The sequence below is a fragment of the Montipora capricornis genome, chromosome 1 (genome assembly GCF_036669925.1).
Source record: "Montipora capricornis isolate CH-2021 chromosome 1, ASM3666992v2, whole genome shotgun sequence".
Lineage (NCBI taxonomy): Eukaryota > Metazoa > Cnidaria > Anthozoa > Scleractinia > Acroporidae > Montipora > Montipora capricornis.
Window position 1 is genome coordinate 9706508 of NC_090883.1, and position 9353 is coordinate 9715860.

Here is a 9353-nt window from a genome sequence, read left to right on the forward strand (position 1 = left end):
AGCCACAAGAAAAAACACAAAAAAAAAACAGTGAGTACACACATCGTCCTGACACATAAAACATTCTAATGCTTGTTTTTCACTTGATTAATTAACGATCTCATGATTTAAAGACGTGTATATGTGAATAGGTGTATAGGTCAATGTTCATTCAATATGACATGTTTTCACAGTAAGTAATTGTAGTGCCAAATTGAACCTGCAGATGTCTCTGAGTAAACCGTTGTCAACCGAACTAGACGATTACAACGAAGATGCCGTGTTGGCAAGTGGAGACAAGGTATATCAGAATGTTACCACCGCAGCAAATATTCGAGATGTCTGTCAAAAGACTGATATGATGTCTCTGAGAGACCCAATACCATTATCTGAAACCCAGGACGTGCACATGACACCTGTCTCTCCTTCACATAACCGCCAAAATACACCTCCTAGGACATTACATGACACATCCTCTGATACGCCACCATTGAACGTTACATCACACTCAAAGCAAAAAAATGCCACAATTCCACCACCTCCAAAAGATTCATTGCACAACAAGAATAGATCATCCCGAGCGTCATCCACTGATTCATCTTCGTCAGCATCATCACATTCATCGAAACACCGCAGATCACGTTCTATGCATGTCCCACGAGATTCGCACAAACGCAAACATCACACACCACACACACATTCAAAACATCGCAAGCACTCAGAACACTCTACACCACGTCACTCACGATCACGAACAAGATCCAAAACACCACCAACTGTACCTCCCTGATCAAATACACCACGACACTATACCACCTCTCGTCACGCGTCTGACACTGCAAACACACACCCTCATCATGCATCTTCTGGCAGAGACAGTAACCGTCAAAGAACTCCAGAAATAAGAGACAATAATACAACACCACGTCGGTCTCGCAGATGCTTCAATTGTGGCAAACCTGGCCACGTGAAAAATCAATGCAGACAACCGCGAAGACGCTTGAAAACGCCACAAAACCAAAGAGCACAATGTTTTGTATTCAAGGCACCGATTACTAACCTACATATACACAAGTAATTGTTTCAAGAGTCCTATCAATACAACGTGTCAAAGAAAAATTCTCGTCCCTAAATAAGAACAATTTTATGCATTATTCTAACCGAAAAATCCAAGTTTCCTATACTTCTATTTCTTTTTTTCCTTTTCCAATTTTTAAACGTACAACCAATGCTCACATCACGAATGTATTTAACACAAAATTCAAAATGTCCCATCTTGTAATGATAGGCTTCTAGAAACTATTTCGTAATGCTTATTCACGTAACCATTCTAACATCACCATTTTGTTTCTTTTCTCCAAAAAAATATAAAAATCAAAAAAAAAAACTTTGTCCAAGTCATACGATTCCCATCGCCGGTGGAGAGGTAATACGCTTCGTACCAACGGAGGACGTATATTTCCGGGCTACGTAATGATGGTCGAGAGACACGTGACTTGCTACATCGATAGTTCATTTCTTTTTTCAATATATTCCACATGACAATTCAGTCCCCTGACCTTCTTTGCATTCCGGCAACAATGAGTCTGTGTGGTCAACAGATGATACCCCCTGCGTTATCTTATGTCTTAAATGTCTTACACGTTTAGTACATAAGATAGCGCAAGATAATAGTCGTTTTATGACGGGGACCGGAAAACCAATGCCATTTGTAATAAATGTTTCACAGTCTCCTGTCTCGTCTCTGCGTACGTCTCGACATTGCCCATTGCTTTTTTATACACTATCTATAAATATTTTCAATGTTAAGACACCTTCATTTTAAAAGATGTCAATATCATCATGCTTCAAAAATCATTTGCCAAAACGTCACCCCCCTGACTGTCTCTACATCGTCAAATACCCGTTACCCTCTTCTCCATTAATAGATACTAAGGAGTCTTTGCTAGAGGGTTAATCAACTTTTCGATAGAAAAGCCTTAAGACTTTTCGATAGAAAAGACTTAAGAATTAGAGTAGATATGATAGGGAGAGCCGACATTGAAGGCTCAAGAAAGCAACGTCGCTACGAACGCTTGGCAAAGCCACAATGCCAGGAGCCCCTGCGGGAAATATGGACAGCGGGGGGGGGGGGGGGTCTACCAAATTAGTAATTACTAGTAATACTTTCCTTCTTACATTTGTATATATATATATATATATTTTTTTTTTTTGTCTATATCAGACTTCGTTTTTTAAATTCAAAGTTGGTTTTCCTGAGCATCTAATTTCATCTTTCCAAAAATCGGAGTTTGTTTTTTGAAATTAAGAGAATTTCCGAAATTGCTTAAATTGGAGTTTATATATGCCAACTGCACACCAAAGACTCGCTGAGCTCCACACTTTAAATTGCATTGTAATGTCTACTCGTTAAAAACAGAATCATAGTTCTACGAAGGGGATCGAGTCCAACTTAACGATAAAAAACACAACAACATTGAGAACAATTTTGCGAAAACAAGCAAATGACAACCTTACGTGACGACCATCGTGGAACTGTGGCTGTTTTTTTTGTTTCGTTTTAATCGTGTTGCGGAGAAGGTTTTTACGAAGTAAACATAAAAATGTGGTTTTAAAATGTGGAGCTCAGCGAGGCTTCAGCGTCTCTAAGAGTTAGCGTATATTCCCCGGAAAAACTCCAATCTCAGTCGAAAATTCTCTTAATTTCTAAAAACAAACAAAAATGTTACTTTCGTAGCTTTCGTATGTTCCTTTTTTTTTTGCTAATGTCCACCATAAATGAAGGAAAGATTCCGAACATTCGAAAATAATAGTACTGGAGAATAATGACAAAAATTGAAACAAAAAAATTGGGAAAAAAATGACACCCTGGCCCCGGCCCCGGTCCTGCGTTTTGGCTACTACCGATTTAAAGAAGTTAAACAGACTAAAAAAGTTCTTACGCGGTAAAAAAAAAAAAGAGAATAATTTGTTTAAAACTACATCGACAATTTTTGGCAAGACATTCACGAAGTTTATTGTTCAAACAAAAATGCCATACTCTGTGATTTCCACACTTTTCAAAACTAGAATCAATTAAATTATTATTGTGAATGATAGTAGACGTCTTCTGCTTGTTTATCTAGAGCACCGTTGCTGACAATCTCAAAGCTTTTATAATTCTTCTATGTGAATTCAAGAAGAAAGAGTATTTCATGGCATTAAAAGACTGAACGTACAAGTATTTTTGTCCTTAAATGATGACATTTTGAGGTAGGGCTGTACGGATTTTCTTTGCATGTGTGTGAAAGGAGATCCTCGTCGAAAATTAGAGCCCAGTCTCTGAAAAACCTCTCGGGAGATACCTGACTACGTTCCCCCACCCCACCATACCCTAAACTGTACAATTGTTTACACACTGGGGCCTTCGGAATTAACCTCCTTTAATACCTTTAATAATCCAGCCTGTCGGAATCGAACTTCAGAGTAACAGGGCCTGTCGGAATAATGCCTTCCATAGGGGGGGGGGGGGGGTGCGGATAAAAAATGGAATGTCCCATTCACGCTGATGGATTCCATGGGAGTGGACTTTTTTCATGTATTTTAAAGGACAGTGCAATGCGTTCGAACTTTAACTTTCAGTTTTTCGTTGTGTCAAAGTAGAGCATCCGAGAGAGATCAGTAATTTGTATCATCATGCAGAAGTGACGCTCAGTTACCTATTTGCTCGATTCAGCAATCTTCATTTTGGTCACCAAAAAGTTGTTTTTTTTTGTCAGTAGGGTATTCTCATACTAAACATGGATAGCCGAATTCGAGACGACATGTTTAACATTATTTTGGAACGAACCAGTGTGAAATGTAGGTATATGGAGTTTTCAGGTAAGTTCTATTTGATGCATTGATGTTGAATTGCACATTCATGGCGGCCATGTTGGTATGCTTTGCCTAGTTTATGCGGGAAAAAAATTGGCTTACCGCATTGTGTTGCAACAAATGTTCTGTGGCTTCAAAAGGTACGTATGTTTCTTTCATTTTTATCAGTCACTATTTCCATTATTTTTTTAATTGTTAAAATCAAATATTGTATTATCTTTTCTTGGTTTGACACATTTATCAGACCTTTTCTTACTTTCGTCCCCTGCCCTCCTCCAAGAAAAAAAAAATACAAAATACAATAAATAAACCATGGTCATTTAACAAAGGAAACGTTCATGGAGATGAGGCTACTTTAATTAAATTTGCACATGATTTGGGTATCATCACACATTCAGTGAGGTTATTGATAATTTATTGTCAATTTTACATATATAAAATTGAATAGATGTCTGCAGAGAAGAAGTCCAGAAGTGCACGGTTCTCTCAGGGCATGAGCGAGGCACCTGTGTAGGCTTATGCAAAACAGAAAGTAAGCTAAGTCGTATTATATTTTGACATTAATTACTTAATTTTAAGTTGTTATAATGGGAAAAAAGTTATTTGAAAATTCATGTTTCGCAGAACTTAGAAATTCAAATGTTGTTACATCTTGACTTTTTGAAGAAAGGTGGGCAAGAATTTAAACATACTATTATACCGTCAAACACTTTCTTTAAACATACATACAGTAAAGATATATGGATGCATTGAAATATTCTTTATTTAAATTTTTCGTCCCTGGTATATCCTTTAGGCTAAATTTTCGAATACTGTAACCCTGGAGAACAAGAAAGAGGCTTGGGCCTCTGTTTTAGATGCTGTAAATGCAGTAAATGCTGGGAGAAAAAACCTGTAGAACAGGTATTTAAAAAGAACCCACTTTCATTGTCTCTTTTTATTCAGCAAATATTGCTTTAAGAATTTATTCATATAGCGAAATATTTCCTAAAAAATGAAAGAACTTATCATTAGGTGAAGAGGAGATGGGAGGACATAACGGGAACAGTAAAGAAGAAAGAGAGAGAGGCAAGAAACAATGAGTTGAAAAGGTTGAGAGTGACTGGCAACGGCCAGTTGGCAGATGAGGTAGCTTAGCTTCTAAATGTGTGCTAGACTTGAATTATTCCCACGTCATAGAGTTATTTAACAAAGACTGAAATTTTTTTTAAAGGATGACGACCTACCAGACCCATGTCTTTTGACCTTTAATCCCACTGAGAAGGAGATCGCCCACATTTTAGGGCCACAAACTTTCACTGGGATTCCTGGTGGCCATGATTCTATGGCAGCATTTGGTGGGGATTATATTTTTATCTTGATCTTCTCTGCGTTTAGACCAAGGAAATATCCACATCTTCTGTGAAAGGTCACTGAAAATCCCAAGGACATGGACATTCAGATGTCTAAGTATGATGCTACTCTGAAAACAATTTGTGTTTGGAATTAAGCAAGGGGAGTAAAGGTGGGCTACAATCAGGGCAGGAAAAAAACCAAGGTCTGATTGCCCAGGGCAAGTAAAATTTTGCTCTTCGGAAAACCATATAGAAAACCATTTGCCTCCCTTGTTTGTTCACTTTATTTGCTTTCCTTTGGTACAAATGAAGGGCAGACAAGCAAAGGAAACATTGAGGGTAGCATGGAAGCTGATATGGAGGTATACTATTTTATTTTCTATAATAATACAAGTTATTCGCGCATTTTGATTGGTCCTTGCCTATGATCTATTAGAGGACAGACGTACGATTGACATCACCATCAGCTTTAATGCAAATAAAGTTTAATTTATTATAATACAAGCAAATATAACTTTTTAAAGGCAGTCAGTCTGGCAGCTGAGAATATATGTACTGCTGATGTTACAATCAAGGCAATATATCTCTGATTTTATCTGAATAGAACTTGGTGGCCAAATCGCTCACATCAACATACTATGCAAATTTTTGCACTACAATTAAAATCACTCCAGAACCATTCATTACTCAAGGAAGGGTGAAGGGGCAAAGGAGGAGGATGCTAGTGTAGAAGCAATGACAGTGACAAGTATAATTAGAATATTACTTATCGTCATCGGGTTTAACCAACTGTACTATATGACAGTCATAACCTGTGTTGATGATCATCGTAAATGAAGTCCACAGCTGTATGACAACAAAAGCTACTAATAGAGCTAATATGACTAAACCTTGCAGGAATCTGAAAACACTGTACGACATGTACTAATACAGCTAATTTGATTCAATCTTGTAGGATTCTAAAAACAGTGTACAGGCAGACAATCAGCTAGGCGAAACAAGGAAAAGGCCTGCACCAAAGATACTTGCACAAGCCCAGCTCGAAGTAAGATACTTCTAGCCATACAATATTATTTATATTTTCAAAATAATTGAATCATTGGGCCGTATTATTATTACTGTCTGCAAATTAACAAAAAAAGCTCAAAGAAACAAATGGAAATGAAGTGACTTGTTAGACATGCTAGGTAACAAAAAAACAACATATGCACAGTACACAATTTTATATACACTGCAATTAAATTTTATTCAAACTTTTCTTTTGTTAAGTCCATATCCACTGATTGTCTCCAATATCAATGTAACTAATACTTTTGTATTTAGTTTATGTACTTAAGGAGTCAATGCTACAGTACAATATTACAGTACCTAGTTTCTTGCTGCCAGTGTTTCAGGAATTGATGAACATGGGACTTAGCGTAAAGAGATGAGATGAGATGACTTCTACATACATGTAGCTATTAGGACAATATTGTTAGAATAATATCATTTTTACTGGTTGGCTGCTTAGTAGTCCACCAAAAGCAACATGCCTTCAATATCTCCCAGGAGGTAGTGAACAGTTGGATATTAGGAATTATTAAAAACGGGATCATTGGCTAATGCAATTCGAGCGTTTTGATTGGCTAAGCCATCATGGGTTATGAGCCATTATACCATGATCTACAAACACGGCAAGCATATGTGTGATTTTTCGGGCCTTTTTATTTTTATTGTAGTCTAGTTTTCTATATTTTTAATAAAACAATTATTCCACTCGCGCTTGTTGGATATGAGATGATTATAGCCAACTCGGTGCTACGCGTCATCTCATATCCAATGTGCGCTCATGGAATAATTGCTAAGTATAAATCATTGAATTCTAAGGAAGACAATAGTCATTTTTCCTTTAGTACTTTGAAACAGTCACCATGTATTATAAACTGAAGATGAAGAAGGTTCAATTGGAAACTGACCTCCTTAAAGATCAGAAGAGGCAAGGTGTGTTTCCTGTGTGCTGAAATATTCATTTAAAAAAAACACTGACATCTAAGGCAGCCCTCTCAAAACCAATTCTAGCTTGGAAAAGTAGACTTCTACACCAACACTGGGATTCTGAGATGTTCATTGGACATGAATAACGTTGGGCCAGATAACTTCAAAATATTATTTTATAACAATACAAATTTATACATTGTGTTACAAAATTTTCCTTTCTTTTATATTCATTTATCAAAATATGAAACAAGGAAAATCAACATAAACTACAACATGTTCCATCATAATTTGACAATCCAAATGATTACTGAAAGCTGATAGCCAAAATGGGTACTTCCCTTCCCTGACATGTTTTATATCAATCTATTCCCCAGTCATCCTACACTGACACTATTAATTCATAACCTAGTTGTGTTTGGGTGTCTACTACATTAGAATGACACAAAGACACTACCAACACTAACACTTTTCTTTTACCATTTGGGTTGCAGTGCAAACTACAGTTGTGGACAATTGTGATTTAGATTTCCAGGGAAGCGCCTCACAAGCCGAATTTTTGTAATTTGTTTAAAACAATATTCATTATAAATTTAGGCCTGCTATGAGACCTTTGTGAAATTGACAATAAAATTGATGGAACTTTTGCATATTAGACTTCATGTGCTAGGGTTTACTTGTCATTTGCATGAACAGGTTATTATAGCCCTGAGAATATTCAGTTAAATTTTGCATAAAGCAAATAACATTATGTTTGTCTTGTTTACACCATTATGTTTGTATTTACTTACTCAACATTGACCAATCAAAAAGAAAACATAACTCAATATTTCATGAATAATCAGTAAACAAAGTTCATTGTACCTCTAATAACTTGTTGTACAACTTGTACAACTTGTAACATCCATAGCTACCAAAGGGGGGACGGGAGGGGAGAAGTGAGAACCAATCACATTTAAGCAATTTGCTAGCATACAATTATGAGGTTTTGATATATTGACCATATGAACTATAATCTAGCAACAATTTGCAGAAATTTATCCTGGTGCAAAAAGTAACTTGGATGTTCCTGCGTCTACACCTTCCAACTGAAAATGTTTGGCAAAGTAAATTTAAGCAAAAACATTATTTATAAGGCGCTCTCTAAAAAATACACCAGCATTATTATGAAGGTGAGCTGGTACCTCAGTCACCAAGTCTGGTTAATAAGGGGGTTGCTATATATAATCAGGGAGTGGTGTTTTTTCATAGGTGCACATATTGTGCAGCACAGCAGTTGCTGTAATGATGGTGCAACGATTGGGATTAAATTGCAATGCCCCACCAGATACATCGAGGCATCGAAATCTGGACTTCCATAGGCCAAAGACCCTCTCAATGGTGTTTCTAGTTTTTGTATGAGCCTTTTGATATCTCCTTTGAGGTGCGATGGAGACATCATCAGGCCTGAAAGAGGTCAATAAATATGGCTGGATCCCATAGCCACAATCCCCAAGTAGCCAGCCATTTTGTCCACCGCCATCTTTAAGGCGTGCATGGAGCATGCTGCCATTAAATACTGCTGAATCGTGAACAGATCCCTGTCATCTGCACACAAAGTTAGAAAAAGAAAGTTGTGCATTGCACACTGCCATGGCATTGATGGCATGAAAGCCCTTATGGCAGACATACATGTGTTTGTCATTGTACGGAGCCCTAATGGGGATCAAGGAACCATCCACTGCTCCTATCATCCTTGGCATATGTGCAATTTTGAAGAAATCAGCTATTGTTTCCTGTCAAACAAGAACAAAATTTGTATGCATTGAGTTTCTGGAGAGCAACATTCTCTCTCAGAATGCCACTCCAAAGTACTTCCCTTTGCCCCCAAAATTCCTAAAAGTCACCCATGTACATGTAGTGTCTTGTAATGAAAATATGTACATTTTCTGGATTCACTCATTTTATTTAGATCCTGAGAAAAAAATGTACTGGAAAACTCTGTGATACATTGTTGCACAGAAATCTGCTGTAATTTGCAGCACTTTTTGTACTTTGATTATATCATATTCAAGTGTAGCTTCAAAAGGTACTTACATTCAGCTCGGTGTTTCTGGTTGGCAACACTCTCCGCTCTGCAGCCATGTTTTTAAGACATTGCCAGACTGGTAATAAGGATCTGCTAGAACTTGCCTTTGACATTCCCATTGTGTCGGCAGTTACTTATTACTC

The 9353-nt window shown here is 37.2% G+C and overlaps 1 protein-coding gene and 1 pseudogene across 1 annotated transcript; both read left to right on the forward strand.

Annotated features, from left to right (window-relative positions):
* The first annotated feature begins 205 nt into the window (after positions 1 to 205).
* LOC138057022 (cyclin-L1-like) lies at positions 206 to 769 on the forward strand. The gene has a single exon (XM_068903025.1). The coding sequence runs from the start codon at positions 206 to 208 to the stop codon at positions 767 to 769; it is 564 nt and encodes a 187-aa protein (XP_068759126.1).
* Positions 770 to 4282: 3513 nt separating this feature from the next.
* Positions 4283 to 7707, forward strand: LOC138054273 (uncharacterized; annotated as a pseudogene).
* Positions 7708 to 9353: the final 1646 nt, after the last annotated feature.

What these genes read in the sequence shown, in the direction of transcription:
- LOC138057022 (XM_068903025.1), top strand. Translation starts at nt 206, where the DNA reads ATGTCTCTGAGTAAACCGTTGTCAACCGAACTAGACGATTACAACGAA.